This window comes from Bicyclus anynana, chromosome Z (assembly GCF_947172395.1).
Source record: "Bicyclus anynana chromosome Z, ilBicAnyn1.1, whole genome shotgun sequence".
In the NCBI taxonomy this organism is placed as follows: Eukaryota; Metazoa; Arthropoda; class Insecta; order Lepidoptera; family Nymphalidae; genus Bicyclus; species Bicyclus anynana.
In genome coordinates, this window is record NC_069110.1 from 8,238,672 (window position 1) to 8,260,940 (window position 22,269).

The 22,269-nt window shown below is 34.3% G+C and overlaps 1 protein-coding gene across 1 annotated transcript in view; it reads left to right on the top strand.

The window, feature by feature from the left end:
• Nucleotides 1-17,703, top strand: part of LOC112050910 (epithelial discoidin domain-containing receptor 1-like) — a gene marked incomplete in the record, with an annotated part of 206,879 nt that extends 189,176 nt beyond the window's left edge. The window contains 5 exon segments of the mRNA XM_052890627.1: nt 1,252-1,410; nt 2,852-2,944; nt 3,782-3,923; nt 4,982-5,086; nt 5,573-17,703. Of these exon segments, the coding sequence (XP_052746587.1) occupies nt 1,252-1,410; nt 2,852-2,944; nt 3,782-3,923; nt 4,982-5,086; nt 5,573-5,776 (703 nt within the window).
• Nucleotides 17,704-22,269: the final 4,566 nt, after the last annotated feature.

Sequence of the window (22,269 nt, forward strand, 5' to 3'; positions counted from 1 at the left end):
ACATGGAAATCAATGTAAACTTCAACCCCTATTTCACCACTTTAGGGGTTGAATTTTAAAAATTCTTGAATTGTATTATATTTTTTTTTTTTATTTTGTAAACAAATTTTTAAAATTTCATCTTCTATTTTTATTTTAGGTTCAAAAAGTACCATGGATTGTTCCAAGGTCACATTTACAATTATACCTAAATTTATCTTAATCGGTTCAGCCTTTTAGCCGTAAAAAGGTAACAGACAGACATACAGTCGGATAGACGAACAGACAGACAGACAGACAGAAAGACAGTCAGATGGACAGACAGACAGACTTACTTTCGCATTTATAATATTAGTATAGATACAGTTGCAGCTAACATTTGAATGAAAATATTAAAGAAAAAATATAAGAATATTTAAATAGATATTTAACTGATCTACAATATTTATCCTAAATAAACGATTGTCCAAAAAATCCAAAAATGTTACTGGAAAATGGACTTTTAGAGATTTCATTTGAGAGTCTCCCTTACATGCCTGTAAATTAACATCTTGTAAAGAATAACGTAAAGGTAGATAAAAAAAATTAAAAAATATAAAAGTATATGTCTATTTTGATCGGGCTATAGTACGTAGTTATATGTAGAAGACTGACTCATTGGTTCCGTTGTTAACTGGCTCAGCTACGGACAATCAGCTCCAGGATTCCAATCCCGGGTCGGACCAACAAAAAAAAAATAAGTTATTGGGATTTAACTTACAAAAAAATCCTAATAAGCTGTTATTAGGATTTTTTTGTAAGTTAAATGGAGTTGGGAAGTTGGCAGTGTTGGTACACCCTCTGACCCCAGAGAGCACGTAAAGCCGTAGGTCATGCGCCTGATACTTCACGGTCTGTCGTCATCGGACTATAAGATTGAGGGAAAAGAGAGTGCACCTATACTTGTGCATACGCTTGTGCACTATAATATCTCCCGCGTACATAGTTAATCGCACCATGAGATCAGCCGCCCTAGCCGAAAACAGAAAACAATTCGGCAGCATATTATTATTATATTACCTCTATGTGAAAGAAGATAGTCACACTTTCATATATACACAGTTACACACACACAGTCCGCCACGCCGGTCTGACTGTTCGTGATTGAACTCAAAAACTGCTGTATAGATTTTCACCAATATGATGGAATGATTTATGGGGACAGTCTTGGTGTACTTAGGTCTTCATTATCCCGTCAAACTGCATAGTAATGTGAAAATGTGATTTGTCTAGAGCCGCGTTTGCCCGCGAAGCTACCTGGGGTGCAGGGTTGAAACACCCGCAGCTTGCTCGAGTTCTTGGTTTGAGCCTCCTAGAGCCCCCGTGCGCAGCGCTCGATCGCGGAGATGCTATTCATCTTCCGACGATTCTGAAGATGGAGCGGAAATTGAAGTAAGTCATAGATTTACAATTTTTCATTATCAACCCATATTCGGCTCACTGCTGAGCTCGAGTCTCCTCTCAGAATGAGAGGGGTTAGGCCAATAGTCCACCACGATGGCCCAATGCGGATTGGCAGACTTCACACACGCAAAGAGTTATGAAAATTATCTGGTGTACGGGTTTCCTCACGATGTTTTTCCTTTACCGTTTGAGACACGTGATATTTAATTTCTTAAAATGCACACAAATGAAAAGTTGGAGGTGCATGCCCCGGACCGGATTCGAACCCACACCCTCCGGAATCGAAAGCAGAGGTAATATCCACTGGGCTATCACGACTTCTATTATTTATAGATTTACAATTATCTTTAAAAAAAATTGAGCCGTCATTAATAAGTTGAGATGATAGCAAGACGGTTTGGCTCTCCCTGGGAATTAGAACGGACCGCAGTTAGTAGCCGTAACAGAAAAAGCTGAAACAAGGTAAGTGGCTCAAGTTTGCCTCTCTGACTGATAGTTACATACCTATTTGTTCCTTTTGCCGTGAAAACTCTTGAGCCATGCAGTGGCAAAAACTATCTCTGAATTATTTTACCGCCGCTAGTTGCCTCGACTGATGACAGAAGGGTTGGCTTTTTTTGCGCAAATGCAGACAGTAAGTATTCTTATCACCATTTTACATGTGATTGATATGTATTATTATAAGCATAAGTTAGCCTAAGTTTCTTATTCAATTCTTCAATAAAAAATTACAATCAAAAGAATTGTCCAGTTTCTTTGGTGTACACTTATTTAACAAGATCCCCAAGATAGTTATGCATAAGTTTAAGCAAGGTTTTTAAAAACATTTACTAAATCGAGATTACTATACAATTGGTGAATTTCTTAATGATAAATAAATATTCTTGGAGGTCATTGGATTATCTTCCACCATCACACAGGAAGTAAAAGTAAAAGAAATTGTAATAATTATATAAAATATAATAATTATTTATTAAAACAATAGAAGTTGTTGAGTAACTGTAAAGTTTTTTGTCGGCTCTTCTGAGGATAACCTGCCTTCTGAACCGATGTTAGAGTGGTACAAATAGTCTAACTTGACCCTGGTCGTATTGAGTTTTCACGTCTTCCAGATTATTGACCTGATCATGATCATAAACATCTAGCAGTGATCATTACTTTATCATCCTACCCTCTCTATTGAAGCAGCGTGGTAGCTAAATCACTTTCTAAAATCTGTCTGTCTGTCCTACAATGGGCTATTAAAAAAAAGCAACAGCTGACACTCAAGGTCATCCCTGCAACTTCCTACCAATTTTTAGTAAAAAGCATTCTTTATATTAATTTTCTCTTATATACCCTTTTTTGGTCTCGCTTTAATCAGCTCAGAGCGTGTAACGCGCGATTAGTATCTTCGTTAAAGTACAAAGATATTTATTTTTTGTTTCAGTTATTCGAGTTTGATTCACATCGGCTGCCAAATAGCGAGCGGCATGAAGTATCTGGAAAAATTCGAGTTAGTTCATCGAGATCTGGCTGCCCGGTAACTATTGTTCATTCCTATATCATTAATTACATCATTCAGAACATCGTTAACGAACGGAAAGTTGAAAAATACTATATTATAGCGGATGATATCGGATTTTTTTTTACCCATTAAAGTCTGACTCTCCTAGTACCCCGGATTACGAGTTAATATAACTTGATTTTTTTTTTTCAGTAATAAATAGAATAATTCAAGAGCAAGGGATGACCGTACTCGTATAACATTACAAAGGATGTCGTGCTTCAGAATTTCCACACGGACGAAGTCACTGGCTAAAAATAAAAAAATATTTTGTTTTTTATGAACAATATGAACGGAAAAATTAATTATAAAATTTAATTATTCTGTATTTAGAGATTACTTGAATTGGAAAGTGAAAAATAAACCAAGTCGTTATTATATTAAATTAGCGGACGCCCGCGACTTCGTCCGCGTGATACTCGATGTAAACTTGCAACTACCCCTATCCTACCCCTACCCTACCCCTACTTCTACTCCTACCCTACCCCTACTCCTACTCCTACCTTACCCTACCTTACCCCTACCCTACCCTACCTCTACCCCACCCCTACCCTACCCCTACCCTACCCCTCCCTACCCCTACCGAACCCTACCCTACCCATACCCACGGACGATTCGAATAACAATTAGTGGTATAAAAAATAGATGTTGGCCTATTCTCATAGATACCGGATAAGCACAAGAAATTTCATCAAAATCGGTCAAGCCGTTTCGGAGGAGTATGGCAACGAAATCTGTGACACGAGAATTTTATATATTAGATGAATAAATTACTTGAAAAAATACATCATTCATTCTCAAACTTTATTACAGAAACATCACGGTCACAGAGAATCTTCACATTAAAGTGGCCGACTACGCTATGTTCTGTCAAGAGTTTGTCGGTGACTACCACATCCTGGCCGACGGATCTCGAATACCCATACGATGGATGGCCTGGGAGAGCCTGCTAATGGTCAGTGTGATTCATATTTTTGTACCACTTGCCGCCGTCCGTGGTTTCATCTGCATTATTCCCGTTCCTTTGGGAGTTCACCCATACACACACACACAATTATTTTGCATGTTAGTTTTAATTTCTATTAATCCATATCCTTCATGATTGTTAAAATTATTTTTATTATAAGTAGGAAGAGCGAGGATCCTGAGATACAGGTTTATCAAACTTAAATCAGGTGTGGGGGAGATTCCCCCGGGGAATGATTTCAGTGGACTGTATTTTAAACGAATGTAGGGTGCTGGTGGAAGGAGTTTATTCTAAGGTTTCCATCTTTCTAATGGGCAGGCTTCTATCACCGAAATGAAAGGCAATTCAAACAAACCACCTACCTTTCGATGATCTTCTTGTGCCCAGCTGCTGGAGTCCAGCTCCCACGCCAACACGCGATGATGACGCGCACACGCACTTGGCCGCGGCCCTTTTACACCGTGTCTTTTTATGACGAGATCGAACAAAGTCAAATAATAAATAAAAAAGATTATTGTCACCCGAATTGATCGTCCGTTCCGAATAAACGGGCAGCGAATACGAAGCGAAAAAATGTCCGACGAATAGGCGAAAGGTCGACAATACAATGGCGGGCGACCGACGGCAGGGCGCTCACAGCTCCGAGCGCGGTGAGGCAGTCTGTAGAATACCCTCAAAATCGGCGACAAAAGTACCCACCCAAGTTGAGGAATTTTTGAACTTCGAATAATTTGATATTTACGAACATCAGGGTCCTCAGCACCATTGTAAAAGGACTTATTTTAACAATAAATTTCATTTCATTTCATTTGGGAGTTCGTGGATAAGATATACAAGTAGATAGCCTAAGTTACTCGGTGAAGATGTAGCTTTTAAAAAATAAATTAAAATTGTTTTCCTCTGTGTATATAACACATGTCGACGAGCTTTTCGCCTATAAACCGTCGTATTTACGTCGTATCATGGATCTGGTAGGTGGTACAAGCTAATAAAATATCTTAAGTATGTTACGAGTTTTTTCTTTACATTAGTTATTTTGTCTACAGAGCGTATTTTCACCAGCTAGTGATGTGTGGTCATTCGGTGTCACCATTTGGGAAGTACTCACATACTGCTCGGCCAAACCCTTTGAAGAAATGAACGATACACAGGTATATATTAAATCTTTCAATCTTTCTTTTAAATCTCAAATTTATAAGTGCACATCTTTATACAACTGATGACGTTTTAATATTTCCGTTTATTCATTTCTTTAATTTTAATTATATGTACGGCTCCCCAAATCATCATTATCATTAACATATGGCTCAGTGTTGAGCACGATTCTCCACTCAGAATGAGAGGGCTTAGGGTAACACAGCCCGCTGGCCCAATACGGATTGGCAGACTTCACACATGTAGTGAATTATGAAAATTCTCAGGTATGCAACTTTCCTCTCGATGTCTTTCCTTCACCATTTGAGACACATGATATTTAATTTCCTAAAATAATTCATTTAAAATTATCATCCTAAGCCCCGCATTGAACCAACGTGGGTCTAAGCTCCATATCCCCTCTCTTGGAGTAATACCTGGCCCTGTAATAGGCCGTTCAAATAGGCTGATAAAGATAATGATGACTCTTTTCGTGTTCGTAGGTGGTAGCGAATGCAAGCGAATGGCGTTCCGGAGGCCGTGGGGCCCGCGTGCCAGCCGCACCGCCGCCGCGGTGCCGCCGAGAACTGTACGATCTCATGCACGAGTGCTGGCGCCGAGACCCCGTACAGAGACCTCGCTTCCACGACCTCCACCGATTCCTGGACCGTATGACCTTAGGCTATAAACCACCGATACGCCGCTAAGCGATACGCATAACAACTGGGTTATGAATTTGTACAATTTTCCGGACTATGACATAAAGGCCTATATTTATTATTGCTCATCAGCAGTAATGGTCTTGCGTGCATGGCAGATGTGAATTCAGCATATGCCAACACAGTAAAGAATTGACAAGTTTTGATAAAATCAAGACATTTTTTGGAAGATCTACATTCTTCATTATATACTCGGTTATTACAAAACGAACTTAGCGTCGTACGAGCTTTTAACAATTCTCTGTCATAAGGTGTTAGATATAGAAAGTAGTTCTAAGTCACTTAAATGCTTTCGTTCGCCACTACCCGGACACTATCAGACTGCATTTATATTGATAAATGTGTTAGGATATTCAAACAGTATTAATTTCAGTATTAAATAAATAGGTAAGGCACATTAATGATAAATTTATACTTATTTCCAGGCATCTGCCGCTTCAATTTCCTTTTACTTGCTGAACTGTGTCTTTTCTAGATATACAATTATAATATATTTTTAACGTGAGCAAGTAGATGCTCATTCTTCTTTTCCATCGCTATTTTATAAAATATCGACAAATCCATAATTTTAAGTGGAGTGTCAATATTTTGCGACATGATGTGGTATCGTAATATATTATTTAAATATTATTAGATATAAATTGTATACATGTCTATGTTTTCAATGTTTCGATAGTTAATATTGATGATGTGTTTATATTTAAGCGAATGAGATTGCCACATCATGTGTTGATATTTATGAAACTGACAATATTTGTTGTTTATATTTTTACTCAATGCTTCATATTGTCAGGGGCATCAAAATCTTGTCCTTAACCACGCTATCCCCAGCGCCCTTCGCCTAGCGCTCCCACGATCTTCCACTACCACCGCCTCTATGGCAACCCTTTTTACTAGGAACACTACTGTAATGCACGATAACTGTCCCCACACTCTGTGTTAGGTAAACACCGTACATTTCAATAGTGTACAGCCTAGTTTGTGTGTCGGTTGTGTGCTAAATTTATACCTACATCTCATTATGTTATGCGAATTTAGATACCGCATAAAAAGCACTTAGTAAAACAAAATAAATTTAATACACAATCCACATATACTCTATAGTATCTATATCCAAATCTACTCCTATTTTTTTAACCTGTTTTAAATGTTAAGGTTTGTATACTTCGAGGTTCGAGCCTCTAGGGCAAAATTTGCCCCCTGTGCTTCTTGTTTTCTTCGATCAAGCAACTGAAACTGATTTCACGAACCACCATGATTCGTAAAACTGGTACTGGTGAAAATAATACCCAGCTGTGTTTATGGAAACCGAATTGCATATGTACTCTAGACTCCGGTCTTATAAATGTTATAGTTTTAAGGATACACTATATAATCGATCAATGGATTAATGTCTATAATAGTAGCCAAATTATTTCTCTTAGCCCCGATTCATCGAGATTTCTTGAAGACAAAGTATTGAAGGGATGTTATGAACATAGAATACGGATAACTTGATCCGTTCAAAGGATGTTTGATTATATTGTCCGATGAAACGGGGTGACGACTGTTATAATAAACAGTTAGGTAGTTTGTTTATGTCTACAATGTGTCCAATCGATGTTCCCCGAGCTTGCGGCATAACGAGGTGTGTATACAGTTTTATTATCAGTAAGAATCATGTATGGCAGAGGTAGCCTACTAGTGTTAATGTCGTAACAGTCAATCAGTTATGCTCATTATACTTCAGAGAATAACTAAATTACTATTAAACCTGTACATGATCCTTGGCACTCAGGATATACATTTTTGTAATGCTTTATATGTTTGTATTTCTAATATGTGTATATGTTTTAATTTTTTTTGACGACCGTAAACGCTACGTGATATTCTCATAAAGCAATAAATAGTTTAAGTCAAGTAGTGTGTAAATAAATATGTGTTTGTAATGTAATAATTAATACAGTAATACATATCCCATACGTCGGTTGCAGACTTTCGCTTATATATTTTTTAACTTCGGTGCTAATCCGGTTGTCCATTGAACTTGATCTCATGATGATATGAAAATTAATCATTAAACACAATAGCAAAATTTGATTTGTTAAAAATTTTACAATTGAAACACAAACATATCTACCAAGTTAAATTTTACGATTCTATATTCGAATTCCAATTTTTTTGGATAAACAGACTAGCACCATTGTTTTAATTTTTTCCGATAAATTTGACATTTAAATTTCTTTGTTATTGAGAGCTAAAGAGAATATTGCGTATTATTTTAGAGCTTCCGCAGACAAATAATAATTATGATTATGAAATTATCGTATTACTAAATTGCTTGCTAATTCCAGAAGTCCAAAAAAAACCTCAGTAGCTCAACGGCAAAGCGGTCGAAGTCATCACCAAGGGGTGGTAGTTCGATCTACCCGTTGAACTATTGTCGTACCCACTCCTAAAACAGTCTTTCCCGATTACTTGGAGGGTACTTAAGATATTTGGTCATACTTAAAAAATATGGCAAATATTCTTAATAAAAAAAATAATTACTTGATCATTTAGTTTTGAAGAATTGTATATCTGCGGGTGCTCTTATATTTACATTGATTTACTGAAGTGAGAGATATATACGTGGTATGTGTGTGTATTTTAATATATATATAATGATTATTTATATTCTATAGATATATACAATTGAGTTGATAATTTAGAAAATACTGCACGCGTAATGAGGATAAGCGATTAATTTTGTAAATATGATTGCAGTTGAAGAAAGTTCCTGCAAAAAAATCGTGTAATACTGTATTTATTATTATGTTCACTTAGATAGATTCATCACACTGGAGGCATAACGAGTGTTTGGTTGAATTTCGACTGCGCTACGCGAACATTTGACGGTAGAGAAATAAATAGACGAATAGATACATATGTGACATTCCCTCAAAAAAGTGAAATACTTATGCGTGGATTATATAAGGAAATGAAACAAATCGATTCGAAAGGCAAAGTTGTGATACAAGCAAGCAATCAAATATTTCCTCTTTGTAATTGTGTTATATAAAATTATAAAGTGTTACAAAAAATTACAGATTCAACATGTTGCAATTTATAAGTAGTTAGATAAAAATACGAGTATACTGGTTAAAAATTACAGTCAGTTCAGTGCAGTTGGGTGGTCAATATCGAATATATTCACGTCAGTAACGAATATATTCACGACAATATCGAATATATTCAAGTCAATATCGAATATATTTCAACTAATAACGGCACGCCAGTCAGTTTTCTATTTATATCTCTGTCTACACAAACATTCGATATGTGTCCAGTGAATTTTTTTATAAAAAAAATCAAAAAAGTTAAAAAAGATCATCATCATTAGTCATTATTAGAAAATTGGCTAGTTCACTCACTTACATTCTTAGTTAATACAGAGTAGATCGGGCCTCAGATTAAAAACAAAAACGTGAAGCGAAATTAGAAACAATAAAATATTAATTTCAATTTCAATAATAAATAATAGACATAACTACATACAGTACTTACTACGAAATTATGTCTTTGGCAATATAAAGCTCTAAGCCCATGGTTGCCAGAGCATTATCATTCTATAAAAATGCTAAAAGTTTGCCAGCTAAATTTACTTACATAAGTAACTAAGTACAGGGATATCCAATCTGCTCTTGATGATATCTATAATAAAGCTGTTTCAATATAATATACATATTTTATAATAGTTTGGTAAACTAAAACCACTTTAGGGATTAAAAGCCACCAAGACAAAGACATGTAGTCTTCCAAAATGGGATTATATAAATCGTACAGTAAAAATACTTGGAGTCAAAATAAAGCCTACTTTTCGAAGTCTCCCAAAAAAAATATTTCATACTTTGGCCCGAAGATTGAGAGTTAAGCATCACCTTAGATTTAAACAATAAAGTTAGTCTAGTAGAGAACTGTGAAACCTGTGATTAATTATTGGATTGGATTTGGATTGGAAAACTAAGGCCCATTTTCATTCAACGAGCAGCAAAGTCTACAAATTCTGAGAAAGAAGTATATTTTTCTGCAAGTAAAATTTCCAGTTATTATAATCAAAAAATTAAACCGAAAATAGAGCTTCAGCTCTTATTCTAACTTAGAGACTATAAGCAAGCATGAAATAAAAATCCTTAACAATGAGAAAATTTCCTAAAATAAATCATAACTTTTGTATGTACGGGCGATGCATCAGCGGGCGATGAAGTGTGCTATGCTTGGAGTTTCTATGCGTGATCGAATCAGAAATGAGGAGATCCGCAGATGAACCAAAGTCACTGACGTAGTTTAGCTAGTCGCGAAGCGAAGTGGCAATGGGCAGGCCACATGGTTCGAAGAGCCGCTGGACGTTGGGGTCCCAAGGTGCTGGAATGGTGACCCTGCACCGGAAAGCGCAGTGTTGGTCGACCTCCCACTAGGTGGACCGAGGATATCAAGCGGATTGCAAGAAACCGCTGGATAGTGGTGGCTCGAGCCCGTTCGTTATGCTTGGAGGTCTATGCAAGAGGCTTATGTCCAGCAGTGGAAGTCCATCGGCTGATAATGACGATGATGATGAAGTTGTAGTTATATATATTGAAGTATCTGTCTGACTCAGCAATTTTCAATGTAAATTTTGTTCTGAAATTCGGAAATTCCACAATACACGGGCTACGAAAGCTACGACTCACATGTTACTATTTTTCGCCGTTCAATGAATTCACAGTTCGCTACTAGACTAATTATAGAAAAATATTGTCTCAATCATCAATAATCATAGTTAGGACAACGAGATTGTTTTTGATTCAGACAAATAGTGTAGATTTCCATATTGATTGGGAGCAATATCGTAGCGTGTAGTCAAAAGAAGCTATGCTGAAAAAGTTAACCGTGCCTGCATAAATCTAAAGATTCCGGAGCAGCAGATTTATGTAGCAATTGGCTATATTTTCTTCTGCTTATATAGATTTCAATGTTATATAGAGTTCAATGTTGGTTCTACTTTCTTATGCTTATAAATAGAATAATGTAAGCGATTGCATCTTCTTCTTCTCCTTACATTCATGTGATAGCCAGTTTCTTTTGATAAAGTGTAAATACCAAAATTTGGATATATATTTTTTTATATAGCAACACTAGACAGACCAAGCTGATAGCCCACCTGATGGAAAAACCACAAGGCAAGGAACACATCCTGCAAAGTGCCATTCTGTATCCATCAACTTTAGGCCTAGGTATTAAGCCTCGTGTGCCTGTAATTGCACTAGCAACCATACCCTGTTAGACCGGAACACGGTAATAGTGTTTGAAGGTAATATTTCCCTGGACAAGCTCACAAAAATCTACTACCAGTAGTATACTAACATAACTTTGTCAGAACACATAGTCACACACAAGAGTTTGTGAGTGATTGTAAGAACAATGATGATTCTGACAATATTTGATTTTTATGTCTATGACGTCACGCTACGAAATTGAAATGATCCTAATCAATTATAATTATATTTAAGGAGTCAATAATAGTAACGCTCTACGGTTACGGCGACGGACTCAGTGTCAAGTGGTGGGTCAAAGGGTGTAGTTAGACCTGAGTTAGATTAACGACGCATACACTCTTATACGAGCTATTTGCACGTTGGAGTGGAAAAGGGAATGGATATGGATAGTCACGTTTAAGAGACGTGGCTGTTCTTCTATACTAGATAAAATAATAATAAAAAAGAGGAATATATTTTTTTAAAAAAATAAATTTAATCCAAAAAAAATGGCCAGATGTCTCAAATGGTATCGTGTAAGAATTTACTGATTAGTATGTCTTACATTACCTTTGAATATTAGGACATTTCATCATGAAAACTGCCGTAAAAATGTCCATTATGGGCCATTATGGTTCTTTGATTATTGTTCTTACGGTAGTTGAATAGTTGAAATTAAAATCAAATGATAGTTTAAGTCAGCGAATAAATTAACTATTCAACTATAGCAGTATATAATATACTCTGTTTTCGTTGAATATCACGAGCGTCGTCAAATACGTTTTGAAGCATAATGAAAGGTATTTAAATATTAGTATTTAAGATAAAAGATAAATTAATAGGATATAATTTAATGTAGGTATACGATAAATATTATTATACAGAGTGTATAATAATATTTATCGGATATTAAATATGAAAAAGTAATGAAATAATAATTATTAATTATGATTGTGAGAATTTTTTGGTGAAATGAATGGTGCGTTATTTTGCTGCGCAACACATTGCGATATTCATTTCCTAGTAGACTAGTAAAATGTTTAGCTATATCACTACTGTAATATAGCTAAACATTGTAATGATTACGTTATTAATCACGTAATCACATATATATTATTAAATAAGTTTAATTGAAATTATTATTAATGCATGCTATTATTATTATTGTATAACTAGAAATTTATATGACAATTTACTGATTAGTATGTCTTACATTACCTTTGAATATTAGGACATTTCATTATGAAAACTACCGTAAAAATGTCCATTATGGGCCATTATGGTTCTTTGATTATTGTTCTTACGGTAGTTGAATAGTTGAAATTAAAATCAAATGATAGTTTAAGTCAGCGAATAAATTAACTATTCAACTATAGCAGTATATAATATACTCTGTTTTCGTTGAATATCACGAGCGTCGTCAAATACGTTTTGAAGCATAATGAAAGGTATTTAAATATTAGTATTTAAGATAAAAGACAAATTAATAGGATATAATTTAATGTAGGTATACGATAAATATTATTATACAGAGTGTATAATAATATTTATCGTATATTAAATATGAAAAAGTAATGAAATAATAATTATTAATTATGATTGTGAGAATTTTTTGGTGAAATGAATGGTGCGTTATTTTGCTGCGCAACACATTGCGATATTCATTTCCTAGTAGACTAGTAAAATGTTTAGCTATATCACTACTGTAATATAGCTAAACATTGTAATGATTACGTTATTAATCACGTAATCACATATATATTATTAAGTAAGTTTTATTGAAATTATTATTAATGCATGCTATTATTATTATTGTATAACTAGAAATTTATATGACAATTTATTTCTATTGCTCCGGGTGCTGATTCTATGACATGTGTGTTGCGTGCTAAATGCATTTCTTTGAAGTCAAAAACAGATTTTGATATGAATATACGAAACGATTTGAATATAGGCAAAAATACACTCGTACTACTAGGCGCTATCACGTAGTATTGCATACTTCGCGGAGCTGCTTTTTGATGAATGAATGTATGAAAGAAGGAATGAATGAATGCGACCATATCGCATGACTGTTGCTTAAAACGTTTGCTATACGCTTGTAGTATGCTACAATGTCGGGCAATAGACCGACTTGGCTTACCGTCAAAACTGGCGGCATGTTATGAGTAGATAGTTACGAGTGTATTAGTGGGATGTCATAGAGAATCAGTAAGTAATCCCGGTTTCGTGCTGTAGTAGTAGATAGTAGAGCGTAATCACTGCATTGTATATCCTGTTAGGTCTAATGTACACACCGTCACGTTTGCCGCAGCTCACTCCAATTTTCACGTACCCTTAATCCGTTTAACTTAAAAGAAAACAGGTAAGCTAAGGATATTTAGACTAAGTATGTCCTGCAAAAATGTATTTCATTTCATAGAGTTATAATTAATTAATCAAATAATTAAATAACAATTAATATTATTGTATTTTAACGTACCGATATACCAGTTACGTGGGTTGTATACAACGAATGTTAATGTCATGTAACCATAATCATTCATTCAGCAATCGCTTGCGATCTGCGGGGTTTGACGGGAAAATATATCCTGCCACGTAGACATATTCTGCCGTATTCTGCCATCTCATATACAGTAGACATCTGTCATGACCCATCTCTATGTATAGCCGTTAAAATATACTATGCTACTAAGTGAGCGTTGAACGAACGAACCACTCGTTGTTACAGATTTTGCTACTCAGTGTGAAATGCTCGCTAAAGAATGTTACATTACGACCTGTGACGCTACCTTAAAATGTGTGTACATATTGATATTTATTGTTACAAACAACTGAAATGTAACACTCTGCAAACCAGTCGTGCCCCGCAGGATTTGAATGTCGTGTTCAATGCTCACAACTCTTCGTTGTTCTCAAATTTCAAAATGTGTATAAAATATAGCTGATCCTCCATCTAAAGCTCAAATCTCTAATTTCAATTTATATTGTTAAAACATATTGTGTATCTTGCGTATACATGTTCTAAAATTAGTTTTAATCTTATTGGCTGTAACCGTATATTGTATTTAATTTTGGTAATAAAGATATTAATGTGAGTGTTAGAAAAGTGAGTATTTTCTGTATACCTTCCTATTCTACAAGCGAAGGTGTTGAATAATCGATGCCGATGCATTGCCAATTTTCTATTTTATCATTAAATTATAAATAAAAGTCATTACATATTTAAAACTAAACAAATATTATCACCCTATTATATATATATAGTATTTTTTTAAATACCACTTTACTATTGTCATGACATTGTAATTATTTATAACACCTACATAATGTTATATCTACAATTATTTACCTACAAATAAAGGCGTGTAGATGTGGAGGAGTCCTTTGTAGGAGAACTGGTTCGTAATGGATAATGCTACAATTATTACAACATTAATCATTTAGTATGCAGAGCTGATGCAATGACTCCTTTGCAGTGTTGGGACCAATTCGCACACACTGGCAATTTCTATGACACTTAATCCAGCATACATTTACTGCTTCACGTAAAAAATACAAGTTCGGTACCTAATACTAATACAGATCCTGTTGAGAATAAACAAACGTATGATTAATACACTAGAAAAATTTTACGCAATGAAATTCTTCATTTGGGTTTGTGGAGCTGATTGCTTTGTTAAATACTAAAAATAATAAGATGATTCCGCCCACTTAATACTCGTAAGTTTGTATCATCAACTTATATGTTAAGTGGAGGTAAACTAGCACGCTATATTATACATATTTATATTTAGGCATCTGACGTTAGAGCTATGGATAACGACAATATCTGCAAAAGCAAAACTCTTTATTTCACTGGTACGCTGAAGTACACGAAAATATTTCAACAAGAGGAATAATTAAAATATTAGAAAGGAAAAATTAAAAAAAAACTAAGTGTTACCAATATTAGTAACTAATATTGTATGCTCGGGTTGTGTTAAAGATAATAATATTCACTTTAACAATAGTCAAAAAATAGGCGTGAAGTGTGCGCAGTGTCGAAGGATATTGTAGGTATTTTTACAAACCTTCATGTCTTGAAATACAAGTATCTACATTAGAAATTATTTTTCTATTACTTAATGCGTATTCGATAGTTTAAGACATCTGGTTTCGACAGGAATTGACTCTACCCCATCTCTGGCTATCTCGTAATATATTTTATTATAATAATCTCACTAATATATTTATCATATGTAAATACAATTATAGGGAGGCATTAATTTTTTAATGTTAACATTTATTTTCGCTTTCATTATTTAGTATCATATAAATAAGATCATTTAATTAGAATCAAGTAAATTCAAATAAAAAAACCTGCTGAACGAGAGATCGTTCCAAGATGATTAATAATGTTTGTGAAATTAAAATGTAGGCATTACAATTTCAACACATTCCTAATACATATCGACATAATGTGAATATATTTTACTGTCCAACAAATATGTAAAAAAGTTTTATTAAATTTGCCCTAGTATAATTTATTTACGAGTATAACGCGTAAGTACGTATTATTTATTGTCTAAAATTTTAATAAAAATTTACTTCATCGATTAAAATCACTTAATATATATTATAATCACAAATTGCAAGAGGTGCATATTTTTTTCAATGCTGCATCAAAAAGATGACGTCCGTAGGCTATGTTACGTAAAAAATATAAGTTACAATGGGAATGCGAATGACAGTTTCTTTCTGAGCAGCAATTTATGTCACCATTGCAATAAACAGAAATGTATTTTTATGTAACACTAGCGGACCCGGTCAAGCTTCGTTTTGACATAAGTGCACTTATTCTCTATCCCTACTCTACCCGTCTATACCTCTACCCCTACACTACCCTACCCTACCCCTATCCTACCCCTACCCTACCCTACCCTACCCTACCCTACCCCTATCCTACCCCTACCCTACCCTACCCTACCCTACTCTACCCTACCCTATGGGAAATAGAAAAGGGCAGTTTTTAGGGTTTTCCCGGAAATTATTTGATTTCTTCTCACCTTTTAAACCTTCCCTATACCTCCACGAACATTTCAAGACCAAGATAAGATAAATCCGTTAAGCCGTTCTCGAGTTTAAGCGAGACTAACGAACAACAATTCATTTTTATATGTATATATATATATATATATATATATATATATATATATATAGATAACCTTGAGAAACATTATCAGACAGTGCCAGACTTCTCTCCGTAAAGAGAACGGAGATATGGAGTTTAGACCCACCACGATGTCATAATGCGGGTTAAATAACATATGTTAATTATAATTACTTGGATTGACGGCATAATGTACCCTCAAAAATCAAAATTAAATTATTACAATTGGGCGTATATTTACGAGCACTTTCGAAAAATCAGGTATTAATATTATTAGATAATGGTAATAATAATTGGTGGAAAACTTAAAATTCAGTTTGGAAAGAAAGGAATACTCAGTATCTCATATAGCCCGACCCAGGATTCGGACCCAGGAGCTCATGATCCGAAAACACATAGGCTAATCATAAGACAGTTTTTGCAGAAGTAACCTATTATTAACAAATAACAATTAAAACCGGCCAAGTGGAAATTCAACTCACGCTCGTAAGGTTTACTCGTAAAACTATAGTGCACTGTTAAACGACATAAAATCACGTTTGTCTCTGTCGGATCTCTAAAAAAGAACGTTACTGTACATGCAAAATGTTCATCAAATCTAAACGTATTGCATCTACAAATCCATAAGCCACGCTAAGCTACGATGCAACGAAATAAATGAAGTGAAGGAAATATAGGGGTTTCCATAACTAAAAGCCTACGGACCACATCTTAATGTATGACATAAGACTAAGTTACATAAGAAGAATGCAAATGCAAACCTTTTCTTTCTGCGCAACTATTGCGATAAACAGATAGACTATGCTTGTGTAGCATTACCTTGGGAATAATATTTATAAATAATAACAAAACAGAACGTTTTTTATGCATGCAAAATGTCTATCAAATGTAAACGTTTTGCATCTAAGAATATACGCTACGCTAAGCTACGGATTGTAGCTGAATGCTACGAAATAAAAATACATGTGCGATCAGTTTTTTGGTTATATTCTATTCTTGCGATGACTTGCCGAAAGTCTCTGTTTTTTGGAAGATATTATATAATCATTAATATTAATATGATAAAATATGTAAAAATATCATGGAATGCCATGATGTTTATTTATTTACCAATTTATTGTAAGTCTAATAATAATTTATTTATATGATGTAATGATTAACTAGAGTAAAATATAATTTTACTCTAGTTAATCATTTACTCTATATTTATAACGGTTTATAATACTCTAGTTTAGTTTTAAATAATTTATGATTAAGTATCTACCTAAATAACCCCTCACATTAATATGTATTCAAAAATTTAAACAAAATAATAATGATCGCATATTGTGTCTATGATGAAAAACGTTTATTATTATTTGGTTTTAATCTAAAAATATTTGCATAAATGTCTCGCTCTATAAATGAAATCAATTCTGTAGGTACCTACGTAATAAATAATCAAAGACTTTTAGGCAGAAAGCCTCCTTTTTATGTAATTTTAAATGTTAAAATAAATGTTGATTAACATATCAAAACGTTGTTTTATTTATATGATTCCCTGCCCACAAAATGAGTTTTTTAATCGCGAAGTCTCGACCTCATCTAGTATTCTGATTTATTTTTCCAATTCTACTAACACTGGTAGATATGAAAATTTGTTAGTTATTTTTTATCAAGTTTTTCACCTATTTACCGACAGTAGGTACCTGGTTTTAAGCATTGTTTAGAAATGTTTAACTTGAAATTATAGTTAGTTTTGAATGAATTTGAGTAAATTAAACCTCATACAAACGCTTACGTCACTAGTAATAAAATATTACTAGTGACGTAAGCGTTATATTATAAACGTAACAACTGGATGGTAGAATTCAGTAAAATTTAAAAATAACCTTTCCATAACATCTACTAACAAAATATCAAGCGTGGCTTAAGAATCTTGAAGGTATAATATAGTCGTGCTGCATTCAGGGCGACTCAATTTTTGGAGAGCAGCGGGATCCAGCCACCTACAACCTTCAAAGCAAGCGCGTTCCATCCTAGACCTCATTATAGCTTTACATCAGACATGATTTTCAATCGCAAGCATCATTACCATATCATATCTGAACACGAAATAATTTTTAATTACTTCTGTTCAGATGTCTCGTCCTTGTCAATAAAACCTGTGTAAAAGAGTCAAATACAGAGAGAGAATGTGGTCAAGTACAGGGAGCTGTCAAATACAGGACGACGATTGTAATAGTTTGCGGCGCTCGTGCGTTAAAACTATTGATATGACAAAAAAAGATTATTACATAAATTATAGATTTTTTTTCTAGTTTAGTTTATTATAAAGCTATTTTGATCGTAAAATGAGTCTGAAAGAAGATATTGTCAAAAAAGAACACAAATATCGTACTATTTTGGAATTATGACTTAGAGAATCTAAAAATTTTAAAATGTTTTTCTGCATTCTATGCAAGTTTATTTAAAAAAAAATACCTAGCAACTTTATCAGAATAGCAGTTTAAAAACAAGTGTGCCTTATTAACTTTCCAACGAGATATTAGAAATTTAAATATGTTGAAAAATAGCTGAGTAATTGGACTTAAACGGGAATAAATGAAAAATCGTAATTTTTAAAACATAATGAATTTTCCCTGATCGATGGATTGGTAGTGGAGAATCTATCCCAGTGTCAGCAAGGTGACCCAACCTAACTGCGATGGGTAAACATTGGATGGAAAAACATGGAAGTTATATGTACATAAGAAGATCTTGACCAATGGCGTCTCGCCTGTGCCAAACAATGAAAATTTAAAGATTCGCATACTTAACTTAAAGCAAGTAAAATCAAAAACGTATTGTCTAGTGGTATTGTAAAACTTCAATCAAGGTCAAGATTGTGTAATTGCCTTAGAAATAAGAACTCTTAAATCAGCTGTAAAGTAAAACTTAAATACTCATAAAAATTTTAATAAAAAAAATTCAACCGACTTCCAAGTCAAAAAATAACTTTAACTAAAAAGCAAAAAATAACATCCTACCTATGTGCTACCTACTGATCAGTTTGAAAGCGGTGCCAAGCCAGTGATGTTTTAATTAAATACGTTTAAACTAAATTTCTGTGATTATTCCAGAAACAGCTTTAATTAAAACACGACACTGGCTTGGCACCGCCTTCAAACTGATCAGTAGGTAGCACATAGGTAGGATGTTATTTTTTGCTTTTTAGTTAAAGTTATTTTTTGACTTGGAAGTCGGTTGAATTTTTATTATTAAAATTTTTATTTTTTTATTTTTAGTGTTAGCATACCCACTGCGTGTGTGTGTACAGTCACAACCTATCTAAGTGGAAAGTTCTTATAAATACAAAATTATCAAGTCCAAACACAAGGTAGCTACTGTGAGCCGTCGAGGAGTTCTCTTCACTGTGCTTCGTCTTTATCAGCAGACCCTTAATACATTCGCAATCCATCTAGGTGGAAAGTTCTCATCGATACAAATTTATCAAGTCCAAACACAAGGTAGCTACTGTGAACCGTCGAGGAGTTCTCTTCACTGTCCCTCGTCTTCATCATCAGACCCTTAATACAGTCACAATCCATCTAGGTGGAAAGTTCTCATCAATACAAATTTATCAAGTCCAAACACAAGGTAGCTACTGTAAACCGTCGAGGAGTTCTCTTCACTGTCCCTCGTCTTCATCACCAGACCCTTAATACAGTCACAACCCATATAGGTGGAAAGTACTCATCAATACAAATTAATCAAGCCCAAACAAAAGGCGACTGCTGTAAATCCTTGACGAGTTCCATCGTCTGTGTTTCGGCTCCATCATCAGACCAACTCCAAACCTTCATAAAATTGTAGTGGTTTAAAATACCTTATAGAAACACTAACAAACGTACTAGCCGTCTCTACAACTTTCGAAAGTTCCCCTCAATTTCTCCAGGATACCATCATCAGATCCTGACATGAAAAAAATGGGACCACCCTGGAAGTAAACCCTACAAAACAAAAAAAGAATTTTCAAAATCGGTCCATAATTGACGGAATTATCGCTGGACATACATAAAAAAAAAAAAAAAAAAAAAAAAAAAAAAAAAACATACATACAGCCGAACGTAGAACCTCCTCCTTTTTGGAAGTCGGTTAAAAATGAATAAGTTTTACGAAACACGATTTTTCGCTTAAATCTACAAATCTTAATTTACAAACGATGCCCTATCGTTTGTAATCTTATTATTCTTATTTATTATTCTTCTTCTATATAATCTTATTATTCTTATTTATTAGAGTGTCAACAAACAAAAAACAACCATTAAATACCTATACTTTGAAGTAGCGTTTACAAACATGTCTTAAAAAAAGGAAAACAATGTATTTTCGAAATTAGACCTACCTAACCGGATCGTATGTCCTAGGTATATGTATTCGTCGCAAGTTAAATAAAAGCTTTTAAAAATAGGTCTATCTACAATAAATGAGATGCCATAAAAAAGACTTGTGTCGAATTCCGTAGATTAAGCACTAGCACTTTCATCCCTTATGAAATGCACAAAAATATCGATAGCGAATTCACAACGGAATTATTATGCAATTTTTGATTTTCAATTAGGTACGTTTTTTAAGTTGGTTGGTTTTTTAATTACTACATAGCAATTACTACTTGTAGACTACAAGCCCTTGAAAAAAATTACCTGTGAAATGAACCAACGAGAAAAACGCTTAGAAGGCTGTTACGATATCAGAAAATTACTCTGAGCACTATGCCGTCACTTCTGAGACGATATCTGAATATCTATGAACAATTGGTAAAATATGAAAGAGACCTTAATTATAGTGCGTAAAAAGAGCAACAAAAAAGTTTTATATCAATATTTTCGAATCTCAACGGACAACAGAATTATTGTAAAAATACAGGATTTAAATCTTGTTTCAAGACGGCGGAAAATGTACATAGGAATTCTTGTTGAGAATTTGAGGTTAAGCTTCTTTACGCTCTCCTCACGTCATAGCCAAAATTCACCTTTCTTGGTCTTGAGAGCAGGCAACCTATGATTTTTCAATTATTTTTGGGATATTATTTTACCTAGTGAACGATATTTTTAAATAATAGATGAGTGAAGTTGACCAAAATCTTTCAGTTTTATATTTTAAAAAATTTAATATTTTTTATTGTTTGGACACAATTTAACTAGGCAACCTATCTGCAATGACTCAAGTATCATTTATTTATAATCTCAATTTAATAAGATGAGGGTGTATATTTCTTATGAAGAATCATGCATACATTTATCAAACAAAATTTGTTTCGGCGTGCTTAACTAGATGGCGCTTTTTGAAATAATACCGCGCTCACGTTGTGTTTCCTGGAAAATATATGGTAACCGCCTCTCCGTTGAACATTCGTGATATATGCAATCATAAAAACACACGCTGGTGTGAAACAGTTTATTAATTGTTGACAGGCGGCACGTGTCAACAAATTGACTGTTTTCACCAGTGTGTGTTTTAATAATTGCATATCTCACAAAAAAAATAATAATAAAATAAGACTGCGTCGGACTTCATGTCGAACGTCGACGCGGTGAAATAATACTAGCGGGACGCCCGCGACTTCGTTCCCGAACTGGTGAACTATTCTGTATTACAAAACAAACCTCGTGAAACCATTGATTTTGTGTTATGAAAAGAAAAGTAACCTTTGTTTTGCTCTAAGGTCTATTTATCCATACTTCCATATTTAAATTATTATAAATGCCAACGTAGGCCTGTGTGTCTGTATGTTACCTTTTCACGATTTAACCACGAACCAATCAAGATGAATTTTGGTACAGAGATAAATGGGACCTTGGAGCAAAATATAGGCAACTTTTTAGCCGACTTCACAAATAGTTCTCAATTCGACCTACAATATTTTTTTTATGTGTTCGCACATAACTTCATCGTATGAGTGGTCGAGTCTGATGATTCTTTTTTTGTTAGAAAGGAGATATTCCAAGGGTGGTACCATGATAATGAAACCAGGATCAGAGGGCCCAGTGGCAGTTTGATACTGTTACTATCGCGTTAATGTAAACGCGAATTTCTAAGGGATTGAAACAGCGCCA